We start from the raw sequence: 18,319 nt of genomic DNA on the forward strand, positions 1-18,319 counted from the left end.
TGGTCCAAAAGGGTTACTATCTGCAACATTACATTACTGACAAAAGTTTGTACTTATAAAAAAGATATGTAACCGAGTAAAGGGAGATGTTAAGTAAGAATTGAATGTTCATTCACAGTCATAACATAGGGTTTGCAAATTTACACTTCTAATTTAACATTTACTTTTCATGTTTAACGCTGGCTTTTCTTACGATCCTAACAATTTACACATAGATTTTCTTACAATCCTAACGCTATGTAAATTCAACCTATTGGCAGCTATCTCGCTCCATACATCAGTCTCAAGTGAAAGTCTAGTCTAGTATTGAGGCTCCAATTCAAGTTTCAAGTTATTTTATTTTCTATCAAGTCTAGTCTCAAGCCATCAATTTGTGGCTGGAGTCAGACTCGAGTCCAAGTCATGTGAATCGAGTCTACAACTCTGGAGATTAGCATTTTTTAAAATGGTTTTAGGTACGTTTTTAAGCGCTACTGACGGAAGAGTCGTTTAGGAGCTAAATGAATGGCTCTTTTAGTTGAACTGAGCCAAATGAGCCGGCTCACTGAAAAGACTTGGAATCCACATCACTCGAAAGTGGTTGTGTTTACGCCGGTAAATTCATGACGTCACATGTGTAGTAGTCCCAATAAGCATGTCCCTCCAGGGCTGTGTGCCATACTTTTCACCTCATGACAATATCAACACAACATATTTCCACAACACAAATCCTACTTTTAGAATCAGAATGATGGTCAAGACAAGACATGGAAGAAATGAAGCTGTGTGGGAATTGGACGATTCTGTTATTTTATTTAGTTCCTTCATTAATGAGAGCAGACGTTCGTCGTCTTTATATATCACAGATGAGTAGATGAGTCACACACAGTGTGTGACATATCACCCATTACACAATAAACACACATTTTAGACTTTCGTCTCTGCAATACTACACTGCAAGGAGATATGACGCTCATGAACACGACCAGTGTATTTACACATGCAGTTCTCTCCTCCAACCGCTCGTGTCCCCATGAAGATTACATTCACAATCATTTCATGTAGCTAGTGTTGGATTAATTCGCATATTTGCTGAGTATTTTCTTCTTTTTTTCCCCCGAAATATTTTTGGTTTGCATATTATACTACATTTATTTTATGTTTGTAGCTTGGTGCATGACATCTACAAAGGAGTTTCCCCCCTGTGGTTAATGCAGCTCGTGACGTCATTGTTTACAGACTGGTCACAGATATACAAATATTTTGCTGTGGTAGTACAAGAGGAAGTGAAGTGGAGGAAGCGAATTCAAGATAGCGAACGAGGAGACAGTGGAATGTAAATAGTATGGCTGTCAGCCAGCGAAGCTCGTTAAACGTTTTCTGTTGATTGGACCAACAACAGTCTAAATTTCATTACTTTTTTTTTTGTTGTTGCCATTTACGCTGTCAACTGGCTTCGTGGTAAGTTATTTGATTTTCTGCTGGTCAGCTAACGTTAGCTAGCAAGCAAGCAAGCAAGCAAGCTGCCAACAGCAGCAAGATACTCAGCGCCCATCACTAACGTTACCCGGCAATATCAACTTCTGAGCGTCACCACGAGGCTATAGCCAGCTATAGTCCGGACAGTAGTCAGTTCTGGTGCTACTTGGCAGATGCAACATTTTCTAGACCGGCTTTATAGTTAGCGTTACCTTCTCAGTATTTTGTCAACCCCCAGGGTCAGTCCTATAACATAGTTAGAATAAGAATTTGTGTTATTAGAGAATACATTTTTCCCCTGACTGATATTTTTCTTGCAGGTATGGTACAATTTTTGGTTACTCGAATTCACCAGCTGATATTTTCAGACGAAGCTAAGAAGTCAACCATACCGCATTTGATATCCTAGGAACATACTGAGTCATCCATGTCACGAGGCAAGGGACAAGCTTGACCAGCTCCATCTCCCTTATCACTTGTCCATCTCTCTGGTGTATTCAATTGTATAGTCAGGAAAAGCACAACTTTTATAACCAGATAAGTTGTGCCTCCCCCAAAAATAACTTTGCTCTAGTTTGCAGCTGTAGCTGCAATGGACAGAGGCAGTGCTGAAAATTATCTGTAAGATAATTGTACTTTTGTTAAGGTTAAATTTCTATATATATATATTGTGTAAAGATCTTTTGTTAGAGGAAATCTTGTAGAGTTTTGTGAAATCCACTCTGTCTTACAGTCTGAATGACATAAAACCGACAGAGCGACTGTGGATTCTGCTGTAGCCGTCCATCAACCCTGTTTTGCAAACTAAGGACACTGTTACTCAGGAATACCAGGGAACTGATTGTCGAGTAGATTTCCCTCAAGATTCACCTAGAAGGTCTCTGCCAACTTTTAAAGCCTTGAATATTCTTAATGTAAAGGGCTGAGTTAGTTTTTCTATGCTTATACAGCCTAAGCCTGAAGTAGTCTTTACCGACGACTTGGCCTTATTTTCTATTGATTAAGTGCTACATTGAACATTACCCGGCTATGGCGGATTCTGGCACTGAGATAGTCGGAGGAGATCTCCTGAGCGTTGTCAAAGATGACTGCTCTCTGACAGCCATTTCTGAGGAGGGTGGCCATGCACCAGGGTCCTCTGTGGCTAAAGAAAGCCACAAAGCAGAGCCCTTGGACCGTGAAGATTCCACCAAAGTCCCATCAGTCAAGAACCCAATTTTGGAAGCAGAAGGTTCTGACAAACACAGTGGAACCGCACTCACGCCAGCAGTCATGTCTGAAAACGGCACAACAGAAGACGCTCAATCCACCCCGCAGAGCCAAACTCTGACCGAAGTGAACGGGGAGAGCTCAGAGGCCATGTTTGGAAGGTCGGACGAGAATAGCCAGTCGGCTACAAGCGACTCTCCCTCCTTCTCCATCCGCAGCCTGGAGTTCTTCGAGGGCAACACCGGGAATGACGAGCCATTGTCGTCCTACTCTGCCCTGGGCGACGAGGGCCGCTCCCCCTCTGCTGAAGTCCCCGGCCTGGTCAGTGACGTCCTGGCTGCCGCAGCCACGGGAGGGGCCACCGCCGCCCCAGAGCCCATGACGCCGGCCTACTACTTTGTGAAATGGATCACCTGGAAGGAGAAGAAGACACCCATCATCACGCAGAGTGAGAACGGGCCCTGTCCCCTGCTGGCCATCATGAACACCCTGTTTCTGCGCTGGAAGGTATTGTTGGACTGTAGAAACAGCTATATAGGACTAATGGGGTCCATGATTACGCATCTCAATTGTCTTAAGTGGTTTTAGGCCTACTTCATCTGCACTGATCTCAAAACATATGATAGGGTAAAGCAGTATATTATAGGACTATTGGGGGATTTTGCATTCACTGGTCTATTTCTTTTCAGATCAGTGCAGATCAATGGAAAGAGCCCAAAAAAGGAGGCTACTTTAGACTATTGAGACGCACGTTGCAAAATCCCCCAATAGTCCTAAAATATACTGCTTTACCCTGTCATATGTTTTGAGATCAGTGCAGATGAAGTACTTAAGACAATTGAGATGTGTAATTGGCCTTAAGGTGACTGAGAATAAGGGTGAGGATGACACACTGAGGATGATATCCGAGGTGTGTATGCAATACAGAATTAGTGACCTGACACAAGCATGAGGGAAGTTTCTAGAAGCAGGAATTACAGGTTCACGTTAGGGTGTGATGAGCCGTAGTTTAAGAGAACACCAAAGCCTTCTGAATCCTATAATCTTGTTTGTACCATCAACATCTTTCAAAATCGACGCAACACAGAATTTACGTTTATAAATGTCAGGATGGCAGCTTCAGAGAGTCTATTGTTTAATGAACATTGGTCAAGAAAAGTGCTTACAAATTATAATCATGTGTGATTTGTCTTCAGGCCAAGCTACCCGCCCAGACAGAAGTAGTCACCACAGAGGACCTGATGGCTCACCTTGGTAAGAAACAAGGGAGTGTATTGACTGTGCTTCCATACAGACTTTGTTACACTGAAGTTATTGCTTTGTAACTTCCAGTAAACAACACATTTTCCTACATTATTCTGAGGTTGTGATGAACACATGAAAATGCAACCAATGCATGAAAATATGAGTAACTAAAGAGACAGCATATTATCAGGCAGTATATTAAAGATCATCACAGGCCCTATGATCCAGGAGCCAAGGGCTTAAGTCATTGAAATATCTAGCAAATTGAACAAGCAGTCAACTTTGACCATTACCATGGAGAAATACAGTGCCTTCAGAAAGTATTCACGCTCCTTGACTTTTTGTGTTACTACCTGAATTTGAAGTGGATTAAATAGAGATTTTGTTTCACTGGCCTACACACAATACCCCACCATGTCAAAGTGGAATTGTGTGTTTTTAGAAATGTTTACAACTGAATTAAAGGGGGAAAATGCCTTGAGTCAACAAGTATTCAACCCTTTTGTTATGGCAAGCCTAAATAAGTTCAGGAGTAAAAATGTGCTTAACAAGTCACATAAGTTGCATGGACTCACTGTGTGCAGTAATAGTGTTTAACATGATTTTTCTATGACTACCTCATCTCTGTACTCCACACATACAATTACAGTGCATTCAGAACCCTTTTACTTTTTCTACATTTTGTTACCTTACAGCCTTATTCAAAAATGTATTAAATTACAGATGGGGGGGCGGGGGGGGCGCGATTTAATACATTACAGCCTTATTATAAAATGTAACAAGTCCAAGGGGTCTGAATACTTTCCTAATGCACTGTATTGGTAAGGTCGAGAAGTGAAGTTCAAACAGATTCATCCATGTAGACCAATGCCGTGCGAAGATGGGCACCTATTGGTAGATGGGTACAAAAAAAACGCTCAGTCACTACAAGGATACAAGTGTCCCTCCTAACTCAGTTGCCGTAGATGAAGGAAACCACTCAGGGATTTCACCATGAGGCCAAAAGTCACTTTAAAACAGTTTAATTGCTGTGTTAGGAGAAAACTGAGGATGGATCAACAACATTGTAGTTACTCCACCATACTAACCTAAATGACAGAGTGAAAAGAAGCCTGTACAGAATCAAAATATTACAAAACATGCATCCTGTTTGCAATAAGGCACTAAAGTAAAACTGCAAAAAAAGTAAACTTTATGTCCTGAATACTAACGTTATGTTCAGGGCAAACACAACACATCACTGAGTATAACTCCATATTTTCAAGCATGCTGGTGGCTGCATCATATTATGGCTATGCTTGTCAGCGGCAAAGACAAGGGAGATTTTTGGGATAAAAAGAAACGGAATAGAGCTAAGCACAGGCCAAATCCAAGAGGAAAACCGGAAGACAAGTTCACCTTTCAGTTGGTCAGTAACCTAAGACACAAGGCCAAATATACACTGGAGTTGCTTACCAAGATGACATTGAATATTCCTGAGTGGCCTAGTTACAGTTTTACCATAAATCGGTTTGAAAATCTATGGCAAGACTTGGCTATCTAACAATGCTCAACAACCAACTTACCCAGAAAGACTGTACAGCTGTAATCACTGCCAAAGGTAAATATAACATTTATTGACACCGGTTTGAATTGTTATATAAATTAAATCTTTATTTAATTTAATACATTTGCAAACATTTCTAAAAACATGTTTTCATTTTCTCCTTATGGGGTATTGTGTGTGTAGATGGGTGAGAACCTATAATCAATTTAGAATTCAGGCTGTAACACAACGAAGTGGAATAAGTCAAGGAGTATGAATTCTTTCTGAACGCACTGTATATCATAACACGCATTTCTGTTTGGTCACTCACTGTCTGAGAACCACAGTACCCATTTTGTTTTCATACTCCTGTACTTTGCGTTTCTGCCACAGGAGAGTGCGTATTGTCCATCAAACCCAGGGAGAAGGCTGAGGGAATGGAGCTCAACTTTCAGCAGGTAAACACACATCTGTCCACTTGGCTTATTTGTGACACTGTCGGTCTGTGTCTGAATGTTTTTCGGAAGCTGCGCTAGCGTGTGTGTATTTGTGTTTGGGATGTGTGCGTCTGCAGGTGCAGCTCTGTCTGTGTTGTCTACCTCACAGGAGGTTGGTGGCACCTTTTTAATTGGGGGGGGGGGGATGGGCTTGTGGTAATTGCTGGTGCGGAATAAGTTAAATGGGTTCAAATAAATCAAACAAATGGTTTCCGTGTGTTTGCCATTCCATTTACTCCGTTCTGGCCCTTATTATGAGCTGTCCTCCCCTCAGCAGCCGCCACTGGTCTATCTTTTTGTAGCTGTGTGCACAAAATTCTGTGTGTGGGTGTGGTTGGGTGTATGTTTGACACATTTTTAAGGGGAAGTGGAGTTCACAGCAGAGGCAGAAGCCTGTGTCATCAGTGCTAAGTCACACCAGCTGCCACTAGAGAGTACCACAATAAGGAGTTTAGGGAACAACAAGGATTCAAAATTACTGTACCAAAAATGTACAGTAAGGTGTAAGCATCAAACAAATTGGTGGCAAGGTAGCACCTCTTTAATTAGCAGCTCTTTAATACAAAGTGACTTCTGAGTCAACCCATCTGTTTGGTATGTGTGGCTCATGCAGGAATCAAACCCATGTTTTTGATGTTGTAAGCACCATGATCCAACCACCTGGCTCTGACATACATGCAGTTCAGAGCTAATCAATCTGGTTCCTTTACGGGTGAACCCAATTATTCGACTGGTTTATAGGCTGTTGTTCGACCAATTTTAAATAAAAAAATAAAAAAATTGTCACAGTAGTGTGTGTATGTATGTATGTACAGTTGAAGTCGGAAGTTTACATGCACTTAGGTTGGAGTTATTAACTTGTTTTTCAACCACTCCACAAATTTCTTGTTAACAAACTATAGTTTTGGCAAGTCGGTTAGGACATCTACTTTGTGCATGACACAAGTAATTTTTCCAACAATTGTTTACACTTCACTTGTAATTATAATTCCAGTGGGTCAGAAGTTTACATACACTAAGTTGACTGTGCCTTTAAACAGCTTGGAAAATTCCATAAAAGTATGTCATGGCTTTAGAAGCTTCTGATAGGCTAATTGACATCATTCGAGTCAATTGGAGGTGTACCTGTGGATGTATTTCAAGGCCTACCTTCAAACCCAGTGCCTCTTTGCTTGACATTATGGGAATATCAAAAGAAATTAACCAAGACCTCAGAAAAGAAATTGTAGACCTCCACAAGTCTGGTTCATTCTTGGGAGCAATTTCCAAACGCTTGAAGGTACCACGTTCATCTGTACAAACAATAGTACACAGGTATAAACACCATGGGACCACGCAGCCGTCATACTGCTCAGAAAGGAGATGCGTTCTGTCTCCTAGAGATGTACGTACTTTGGTGCGAAAAGTGCAAATCAATCCCAGAACAACAGCAAAGGACCCTGTGAAGATGCTGGAGCAGTTGCAAAAGTATCTATATCCACAGTAAAACGAGTCCTATATTGACATAACCTGAAAGGCCGCTCAGCAAGGAAGAAGCCACTGCTCCAAAACCGCCATAAAAAAGCCAGACTACGGTTTGCAACTGCACATGGGAACAAAGATCATACTTTTTGGAGAAATGTCCTCTGGTCTGATGAAACAAAAATAGACCATAATGACCATCGTTATGTTTGGAGGAAAAGGGGGAGGCTTGCAAGCCGAAGAACACCATCCCAACCTTGAAGCACGGGGCTGGCAGCATCATGTTGTGGGGGTGCTTTTTGCAGGAGGGACTGGTGCACTTCACAAAATAAATGGCATAATGATGAAGGAAAATTATGTGAATATATTGAAGCAACATCTCAAGACATCAATCAGGAAGTTAAAGCTTGGTCGCAAATGAGTCTTCCAAATGGACAATGACCCCAAGCATACTTCCAAAGTTGTGGCAAAATGGCTTAAGGGCAACAAAGTCAAGGTATTGGAGTGGCCATCGCAAAGCCCTGACCTCAATCCCATAGAAAATTTGTGGGCAGAACTGAAAAAGCATGTGCTAGCAAGGAGGCGTACAAACCTGACTCAGTTACACCAGCTCTGTCAGGAGGAATGGGCCAAACTTCTGTGGAAGGCTACCCAAAACATTTGACCCAAGTTAAGCAATTTAAAGGTAATGCTACCAAATACTAATTGAGTGTATGTAAACTTCTGACCCACTGGGAATGTGATGAAAGAAATAAAAGCTGAAATAAATCACACTCTACTATTATTCTGCCATTTCACATTCTTAAAATAAAGTGGTTATCCTAAATGACCTAAGACGAGGAATGTTTACTAGGATTAAACGTCATCAATTCCCCATTTACATATGGTATATCACCTGTAGTTAATTTACCAGTAATTGCTTACATTTCTAATCTACAATGTTTGTTTGGTTACGTTAATGCATTCAATATATTATTATTATTATTATTATTCCAGTATTTTACTGTTCTCATTGTTGGAGTGGACACATTGTTTGCGGAGTTCACAACCTATGCTACACTTGAGAAACAAGTTATGGTTTATTTCATTCCATTTACGAGTTCTGTCAATTTTGTCATTGTCTTTTGTTTGGAGCACTCCTGTCAATGTTGAATAAGGACACTCACCTGATTACGCATAGAAGTAGGTCTATATGCTACCTGGCCTGCTTGCAAATGTAGGCATATAAATGTGCCCATTTGGTGTTAGTATTTCTGATTGGCTTAATGCACCACCACCTGTGGAGGTTCTCATGTGAATGTTCTCCTCAAACAGCAAGCAAACAAAGTCTATTTTTACATCCATTGAGTGACAATTCCTCATGTATTTTCAAAATCTTTCCAGCTCTCTCCCTTTCGATAACCACTCGGCGAGAAAGGGAAAAATGTCATGCTCTGATCCAGTGGAAATGTCTTAAAATAGGCCTAACTGATAACTTCTTATCGCTTGCGCAAATTGCCTACAGCTGTGTCTGTCCGAGCTCACTGGTACACTAAACTCCTAAGGGCCCAGAATATTTTCTACAATGTTGCAAGGGAGCTTCAGGCCCAACCCAAGCTAATAGTTGATACAATGTTTCAAGTTCATTGCAGACAGTCCATGCCTATTTTTGTCAGGATATTTTCTACCTGCAGGCTGCAATGTTTTTATTTGTTGGCTTTTATAGGCATTTTTTTTTTTTTTACATAGCCCAGTTGGGAGTATAAGTTACTTTTTAGGTTTGTTTCATTTAGATTTGGATATAATTTTCATTAACCACATTAATGATTTTGAGATACGAAGACGTTTTTAGTATAAATGAAATGAAAATGAAAACCATAACTGGCACGCAGATCGGTAGAAATGGTAAGATAAATTGGCATTCCACATGAGAGTTTCCTGACTCCTCGTGTAGCCTATTACCAGCAACTTCAGGAGAGTAACGGCAGAATCGGAGAAAGACGTAATGGGAGGAGGATTTTTTTTTTTCTTTTTTTTTCTGGTTATCTTGATCTCTGTTTCCCTGTTGAGTCTGTGTCATATTTCATCAGTGATCTTGAAGCATCAGACAAGCTAAATACATATAGTTGATTTTATTAAACACAGGGTGTGTATACATATGGAAAAATACACGTTTTAAAATTGACTAATCGATTGGTCGAAAGAACTGACTTTCGGTCAACCAATATTTTCTTTAGTAAGGGAAAACCCTAGGTTCATTTTTCATTGCTAAACTTTGCTCAGTTTCACTCAAACACCATATTGTAGGACAGTGACAGACATTTTTAGGTATGGTTGATAGTGCAGGTCTCTTGGAAACATTAACCTGCACATCCACTTAGCTTTATCCTTCAGCATTCTCATACCTTACATGTCAATGGAAATGAGGTGTAAACCATATGATAAAATGATTTAGGAACAGGTGATACTGGACTTCTGTGCAACCAACTCTACATTGTGTGCAAGTACGATTCCATCTCAACACAAAATATTAATTCAAATGACTCTTAGAAAATGGTCTGATCTTCAATTCTAGACGTTAATCTCGAAATTGACTGTAATCGACTCAGTTTCCAACATCTGTAGTTTTCTAATATGCATCATGTTCTATCTTTGAATCCGCAGAACATGAGCGATGCCATGGCAGTTCTGCCAAAGCTATCCACGGGCCTTGACGTCAACGTGCGCTTCACAGGCGTGTCGGACTTTGAGTACACACCAGAGTGTATCGCCTTTGACCTGCTGGATATCCCGCTCTACCATGGCTGGCTGGTGGACCCTCAGGTAAGCGATATTTGTAGAACATGTGAAGGTGAAAGCCCTCCTTTCAAAATTAATGCCCCAAATCACTTTGTTTTGGGCTTTAGTTTCAAAGTATTTTCTTTCTCCAGAGCCCTGAGATGGTGGCAGCGGTGGGAAAGCTAAGCTACAACCAGCTGGTAGAGAAGATCATCGGCTACAAGCATTCGGAAGACAGCAGCCGTGTCAGTGAAGGTACAGGACCTTCTGAATCCTTACTTGACATGCATTTGAGTTGTCACCAACCCTTGTCCTGGTGAGCTACAGGTGGTGAAGACTTATGTTCAAGCCCGGCTCTAATAAACTGGTTTTATTGATGAGGGTCTTGATGGGAAGTAGATAATTTAATCCCAAATGCATTCTGTTCACTTGGCCGTTTCCTTTGTAATGCACCTATTCCCCTTACTCTCTTATGCTGGTACTTCTCCGTCTCAGGTTTGGTGGCAGAGCAGTTTCTCGAGTGCACAGCGACCCAGCTATCGTACCACGGACTTTGTGAGCTCAACACTAAAGTCAAGGAGGGCGAGCTGTCCGTATTCTTCAGAAACAACCACTTTAGCACCATGATAAAGCACAAGGTGCGTGTGTGTGTGCGTGCGTGCGTGTTGGTAAGGGAATTTACCAATGGCTCAATCTATAGAGTGCAACATATAGAACCTTGCAGATAGAAATGGCATATATAGATAAGACTGTATTCTACATGACAGCGGCATGTAGCACATTCTGTAACGTTCCCTCAAGCACCCTGCAGTAGCACAACATTCTCTAAAACGCTGCTTACCACCCTCCCGAGTGAATGACTTCTAACCTTTGACCTTGTGACCCCGCAGGGCCACCTGTACCTGCTGGTGACAGACCAGGGCTTCCTGCAGGAGGAGGGGCTAGTGTGGGAGAGCCTACACAACGTGGAGGGCGACGGCAACTTCTGCAACTCAGACTTCCGCCTGTGCCACCCGCCCCAGAGGAGCGTCCTCGTGACACAGCCCGACAGTCTCACGCCCCAGCAGCAGCAGAGACAGATCGACCAGGTCAGTGACCCCCCCCCCCAGCTCCACAACACACCGCCACCATTTTCAGTTTGAGGATACCTGTTATTTGAGAAGTACCCAGATACAGTGGGCAGTATCCAATGCGCCACAGAGACAATCTCCATGTCTTCTGCTGCAGCTAGATAGTTAAGGTTTTTTTATGTGTAAAACTGCCACGCTGTCTGTGTCTAACGTGATCCTAACTTGAGATCTGTATGTACTGTAAATCATGCATGGACGTTAAGGATTTCAGCCTCTATGCACATTTCCATTACCACATTCACTCACCCCGTGGTGTATGCTTGGTTGCCAGGACTACCTAGTGGCCATGTCTCTGCAGCAGCAGCAGCAGGGGGTGGCCCCGGGGCCCCTCAGTGACCTGGACCTGGCCAGACGGCTGCAGGAGGAGGAGTACCAGAAGCAGCAGCAGCAGCAACAAGGTCCCTCCCAGGCCCCAGCACAGCAGGTAACCAACCACACTATCAAGACATTTACTAGAAGGAAAGATGGTGCCCTCTCTAGGCTTTACTTCAACAGTATGAAAGATTAACACAATACAACAGTATAGACCTGTGATATTCAAAAGTCGAAGGGGAACTGCAGTTGACTTCCCCATTAATATATATTTTTTAAACAGTTTTGAGTAAATGTATTTTCTTTTAATTTGGATAAGAGATGCATGTTATGAATTTAAGGTTATTTTTAAGATTGTCGTTAGATGTGGGTTTGCAAAAAAAGAGGTCCCCTTCTCTGGCTGAGAAAATGGAGTCCCCGCTGAAAATGTTTGACTACTGGTATAGACAATTGGTAAAGAAAGTGTCCCCTGGTGCTTTTTCCATCACACTACAATTTATTTGAGCAGAAAATGTGGAGGACTCATTGCATTCTTTCACCACGGTGCAGTGCTGTACTTTTCTGGTACTAGGTTAAAAGGCAACTTTCTGCTATCTTTGATTCACAAACGTCCTACATAGCAGCTTGTCCATTTCCTGTATGAATGTTTGTTTTGCTTCCAGGTGAGACGTCAACTGGCAGCCAAGCCGGGAGGTCAGAGGAGACGGGAGAAAAAGGATGATTCCGACTGTGCCATATTATAGCGACACCTAAACTTACCCTATTCCCCCATGAGCCTGCACTTCATTGCATTAAGCCAACCCCTAACACATACACACACACACACACACAGTTAGGGGATTGTGCCCCTGCCATCTCAATGCCAAACTCACCCTTCACACTAAACCTCGAGGTTGTACCTCCCCATCTCTCACCCTTGTTCTTCTTTGAACATCCAGGCCAGAAGGTGGCAGTACTAGTCCCGCTTTGCTAGACCCTCAGAACAGAATCTAAACGTGAATTGAGGCTGCAGAGAGGAAATCCAATGCAGTTGGTTGGTTACAGCAGCTGAGAATCATCCAAGACACGTCACAACCCAGGTAGAGTCACACATCAGGGGTCGTCTTCTAGTCAGCTATCACTGCCCCTCTTGAGAAATATGAGCGAAGTTTGTAACTGTGGTCTGGTTTGGTTTCTATGGCAACGAGGCAGACAGTGGTCTGATTTTGTAAGCTAAGGGGACAGAAAGTGAAGGTCTAAATTAAAGGTAAGTCACTACAGCTCTGACCAACTGATGCATCTTAATGGATGATGCAACTTTTGAAATTGCAAAAAAAAAAAAGTTAAATTAAGAGCACAAAGACAACCCCCCTTCTTGGCTACCTTCTCGCCCTAGAAAGATCTGTTTTTAAGCAAACTGTAGGATAGTTGTCATCTTACTCATTTAAGCCATGATGGAAACTCGAGTACATTCCTGTCCTATACAGAACAATGCACAATTATGCCTGGGTCGAGAAGCGGACTCTGCAAGCCCGACGAACGAACGAAGAGATGGCCGTTTTCCCCAAAGTTCTATCTGCTAGAGTAAGCATGGGCTTTTCTTTCCCTGTCATATAGTGTACTATGCTGTAGCAGGGAGGAATTATGCAGAAGTAGAATGGTATGGGCAGTGAAGGGGATCTGCTGGAGCATCTTTTGTGGATGACTTTTGAGATCATTGGAGGGTTAAAGATGACTATATGGGAATAAGAGTCGCATTAAAGGTCCAATGCAGCTGTTTTTATCTACATTTTAAATAATTGAAAGGTAAGAATTTTAAATGGTCAAAAATAATCAAATAGCTTCTTAGGAAAGAGCAATTTCTGGAGCAAGAATTTTGATAGGACCGTCTATCTGCGAGTGTTCTGAGTGGGGAGGGGAAACCTGAAAATTAGCTGAGAGGTTTGGAACTCTTTCTTATTGGTCTATTAACCCATTTCAGGCAGGCCCAAATGTCATCCCAAAACCACAGGCTAACATTTCTGAATTTAACAGTATTATTCCAACATCAGTGTGGAAATGTATATACTGAACAAAAATATAAAGCAACAATTTCAATCATTTTAAAGAGTTACAGTTAATGTAACGAAATCAGTCAATTGAAAGAAACATAGATTAGGGCCTAATTTCTTTCTATTTCACATGACAGGGCAGGGGTGCAGCCATGGTTGGACCAGGGAGGGCATATGCCCAGCCACTTGGCAGCCAATCAAAATGATTTTTTTCCCAACAAACGGGCATTATTACAGACAGAAATTCTCTAAAATGACATTATTGTAGAGAAATTAACATAAAATTCTCTGGCAACAGCTCTGGTGGACATCTCTGCAGTCAGCATGCCACTCAACTTGATACCTCTGTGGCATTGTGTGAAAAAATGCACATTTTAGTGGCCTTTAATTGTCCCCAGCACAAGGTGCACCTGTGTAATGATTATGCTGTTTAATCAGCTTCTTGATATGCCACAGCTGTCAGATGGATGGGATTATCTTGGCAAAGGAGAAATGCTCACTAACAGGGATGTAAACTAATTTGTGCACAAAATCTGAGAGCAATACGCTTTTTGTGCGAATGGAACATTTCTGGGATCGTTTATTTCAGCTCATGAAACATGGGACCAACACTTTACATGTTGCGTTTATATTTTTGTTCAGTCTACATTTGTTCAGACAGGTAAATCACGTTTTTGACTGCACTGGGCCTTCAAGCAAATCTGGTGCTTGAACCAACTATGATAAGTCTGCATTTGATTTACATTACTTAGGAATAAAGTTCTGGCAGTTAATTCAGTTTTGAGACGGTCGGTTATACAGGGCCTTTTGAAGTAGCTTTAGGGTTAGGGGCTTTCAGCAACACTACAGAAATAGGCCACACCTTGGCGCCAAGTGTTAATCGTCACCACTTATTGCTTTGAATTTAATTTGTCATGTCAGTAAAGGAAAATCTAAACAAATTATCATGGTGTTCAATGACTCATTTGTTGTCTGGTAAATATCATTAATTACTTCACATAATCGACTCAAACAACCAATCCTTCTAGGCCGCCTTGAAACACCATATCTTTGATGCCTCTTCTTGTTCTCCTGCCTCTTGCTTTATTCTGTCTTTTCCATCTTAACTTTTTCTGCTCCATCTTTGAGAGAGCGAGATATACTGTGTACAAAACATTAAGAACTCTTCATGACAGACTGACCAGGTGAATCCAGTTGAAAGTTATCCCTTGTTGATGTCACTTGTAAAATCCACTTCAATCAGAGTAGATGAAGGGGAGGAGACAGGCTAAAAAAGGATTTTTAAGCCTTGAGACATGGATTGTGTATCTCAAATCAAAGTCTATTTGTCACGTGTGCTGAACACAACAGGTTTTGCCCTTACAGTGAAATGAATACTTACAGGCTCTAACCAATAGTGTAAAAAAGGTATTAGGTGAACAATAGGTAAGTAAAGAAATAAAACAGTAAAAAGAAAAATAACAGTAGCGAGGCTACATACAGACGCCGGTTAGTTGGGCTGATGGAAATAGTATGTACATGTAGATATGGTTAAAGTGACTATGCATACATGATGAACAGAGAGTAGCGTAAAAGAGGGGTTGGTGGGTGGCGGGACACAATTTGGTTAGCCAATGTGCAGGAGCACTGGTTGATCGGGACAATTGAGGGAGTATGTACATGAATGTATAGTTAAAGTGACTATGCATATGATAAACAGAGTAGCAGCAGCATAAAAAAGGGTCTGGGGGGGCACACAGTGCAAGTAGTCCGGGTAGCCATCTGATTACCTGTTCAGGAGTCTTATGGCTTGGGGGTAAAAACTGGTGAGAAGCCTTTTTGTCCTAGACTTGGCACTCTGGTACCACTTGCCATGCGGTAGTAGAGAGAACAGTCTGACTGGGGTGGCTGGGGTCTTTGACAATTTTTAGGGCCTTCCTCTGACACCACCTGCTATAGAGGTCCTGGATTGCAGGCAGCTTAGCCCCAGTGATGTACTGGGCCGTACGCACTACCCTCTGTAGTGCCTTGCGGTTGGAGGGTGAGCAGTTGCCGTACCAGGCAGTGATGCAACCATGCTCTCGATGTTTCAGCTGTGCCATTTCAGAAGGTGAATGGGCGAGGCAAAATATTTAGGTTCCTTTGAACGGGGTATGGTAGTAGGTGCCAGGTGCACCAGTTTGAGTGTCAAGAACTGCAACTCTGCTGGGTTTTTCACACTTGACAGTTTCAATGTGTCTTTCAGGGTTTCTAAGGCGGACATCTGTAAATGGAGACGCTGTAAACTCTCAACAGTAGCTCTTAAACATTGTACAACAAAGAACAATATTTGATTAGCCAGACTGGGAGTGTGGGAAAAGGTCTAGAGAAGTTTCTGAGCGGTAAGAGAGATGCTTGTGGATTTAACACATTGAACTGTACGGATTAGAATGTATTTGTAACTTGTTTATAAAGAAGTCTAATACCTCAGAACAGATCTTGCGCCGTGTGGCCTCCGGCTCTCTTTGTTGCTCGTCTCTCTTGAGGAGCCAATCATTAGTGGCACTCCTCATGGAGATCTCTATCTTCCTCGCCATGTCTAATTTCTATTTTTTTGGAGTCTCAACTCTTCCTTGTTCTGGCTTACAGTCCAACTCATGGGTTAGCCTCTGATTCTTTTATTCCATTGTCAGGGTACAATGTAGAAATTGTGATAAATCTTGGAGGTCCTTCTGTAGCATCATTTGGGGATTATGCCAGTTCTCCATCTGGTTTTGGACCTCTTTCTTGCTTCTGGCTCTCCAACTTCGATCTCGCTGATTTCAGCTCTGTTTGCAATGTCTTCCTCCATCCTCTCAGAACTTCAGGTGATAATACATTTCTTCTCCCTCTATCGCCAAGCTTGTTATCTTTGCACAATACATGTCGTTCTCCTTCTCGGCGATCTTCATTGTTGGCGCGCTCTCCTCTCCGCCCTTCATGTTCTTTCTCTTCATCGCCTCTTTTAGAGCAGTTCTGTCTATCTTCTGCTGTTTGGCCATCGTAGTGAGAGAATCTTACTTTCATGCCTGTTGTTTTGTATCCATCTGAGAGGGATTGTGCCACCATGGAGAATATTTGATGTCCTGAGTCTGACACCTGACAAACCTGAAATACATACATACACACACATGACCACCCTCATTTACAGCCTCGGGCACATAACACACTCACTCACAGTAATGTAGCCTATTCCTATTATCACACATTTACATGCTGTATTAACACACAGAGTACAGACTCCGGTTGTTTTACCAGGTGATGCAGCTCTGCGTTCTCAAGTCTGTCTCGTTGTCCACAACCACATTTTCAAAGTCAAGAGAAGTTTATATTGCTGTGTTTTCTGAAAATCTATTGAAAAGTGATTTGTCGGTTGTTCAGTTAAAGGCTACTTACACGTGGCCGTCCGAGAACCTTTTTTTAAAATGATTTTTATTTATCGGACTTATTTGTTTAGTTAAAGGTTAAGAACAAATTCTTATTTTACAATGACGGCCTACCCCAGCCAAACCCTCCCCTAACCCAGATGACAATGGGCCAATTGTGCGCCACCCTACGGGACTCCCGATCACGGCCGGTTGTGATACAGCCCGGGTTCGAACCAGGGTCTGTAATGACACAGCAGTGCCTTAGACCACTGCGCCACTCGGGAGCCCTGGTGTGTTCTCACCAATGGCGTTCTGTATAGAGGGGCCATTTGAGGAATTTTGTAGGGATATTACGGCAGAATTGTTCCTTACAGTGCGCCTACATGGCTCTCCGCCGGTCTCTTTCATCATGAGTGGAGATCTGGGCCACCGTAGTAACAGAATTGTTTACCCCTCCTGACCCTCACACACCTAAAACACACATATGAGCTCCCTCATTTATAGACTCGGGCACATACACACTTGTAATATCCGTAGTTCACCCGGTTAGTGTGTTAACTGTTGTAGCCCTGTGGCCTTCAGGGCTCAGTCTCAGGGTTAGCCTTGCTTTCCACAACCACATTCTGAAAGCCAAGAAAAGTTTTAGATTTACAGGTCTTTCAAAATATATTTGCAGTCTGTCTGTCATTCTCCCTCATTATTTGATGAATGTTGTATAAATGTGCAGAGTGGAATTGAATTTAAATCTATTCCAGTTTAGATTTTTAATTTTTTTACTTACAGTAGGCCTAGATATACACAGCCGCCGGCTGCACGATGCTCGTCTCTGATATTGGACTCAAATCAAGAAAAACAGCTCCTATTAATGAAAGAAACGCTTCAGGTAGCCAAAAACGTCCAAGTCCAATCAAGACCGTGCTTGTTGGAAGAATGCTGAACTTTGTCAAAGTAGTTACAACCGTAGAATTAGTCATTGGCCGAGTTTACACAGGCAGCCAAATTCTGATTTGTTCACTAATTGGTTTTGACCAAAGATATTTTCACATCAGATCTTTTTCAGAGCAGATTTGGTTGGTCAAAAGACCAATTAATGAAAGATCAGAATTGGGCTGTCTGTGTAAAACAGCCATAGTAGCATCAGCACTGCAAATTATTAGAATCGCTGTAGAGGACATGTTGTCATTAAATTTGCTACAATTCATATTCAGTTGATTACAATATAGCCTGCCATAGCATCACTCCATATTAAAAACAGAATTAACAAATAGTCTATCCTTGATGCAACTGAAAACAGAAATCTATTGCAATACATTACTAGTTTACTGGGTGT

The 18,319-nt window shown here is 42.0% G+C and overlaps 1 protein-coding gene across 2 annotated transcripts; it reads left to right on the forward strand.

The window, feature by feature from the left end:
* Positions 1–1,251: 1,251 nt before the first annotated feature.
* On the forward strand, positions 1,252–14,567 carry LOC139373493 (ubiquitin carboxyl-terminal hydrolase MINDY-1-like). Of its 2 annotated transcripts, none has more exons than XM_071114077.1 (10): positions 1,252–1,440; positions 2,192–3,174; positions 3,864–3,921; positions 5,831–5,895; positions 10,039–10,197; positions 10,305–10,407; positions 10,648–10,790; positions 11,043–11,240; positions 11,554–11,706; positions 12,257–14,567. In XM_071114077.1, the coding sequence occupies exons 2-10, from the start codon at positions 2,488–2,490 to the stop codon at positions 12,335–12,337; spliced, it is 1,647 nt and encodes a 548-aa protein (XP_070970178.1). In that variant the 5' UTR covers positions 1,252–1,440; positions 2,192–2,487; the 3' UTR covers positions 12,338–14,567. The 2 variants fall into 2 exon arrangements, with proteins under 2 accessions (XP_070970178.1, XP_070970177.1); XM_071114076.1 differs by having other exon boundaries at positions 1,253–1,440; positions 1,779–3,174.
* The last annotated feature ends 3,752 nt before the right edge of the window (positions 14,568–18,319 follow it).

This window comes from Oncorhynchus clarkii, chromosome 18, assembly GCF_045791955.1.
Source record: "Oncorhynchus clarkii lewisi isolate Uvic-CL-2024 chromosome 18, UVic_Ocla_1.0, whole genome shotgun sequence".
NCBI classification, from domain to species: domain Eukaryota; kingdom Metazoa; phylum Chordata; class Actinopteri; order Salmoniformes; family Salmonidae; genus Oncorhynchus; species Oncorhynchus clarkii.

Bases quoted from the DNA above. Each gene is read 5' to 3' on its own strand.
- LOC139373493 (XM_071114077.1), top strand. From the start codon at position 2,488: ATGGCGGATTCTGGCACTGAGATAGTCGGAGGAGATCTCCTGAGCGTT. The intron at 5,896-10,038 runs GTAAACACACAT...TTGAATCCGCAG, and splicing joins TGGAGCTCAACTTTCAGCAG to AACATGAGCGATGCCATGGC. The intron at 10,198-10,304 runs GTAAGCGATATT...TTCTTTCTCCAG, and splicing joins GCTGGCTGGTGGACCCTCAG to AGCCCTGAGATGGTGGCAGC.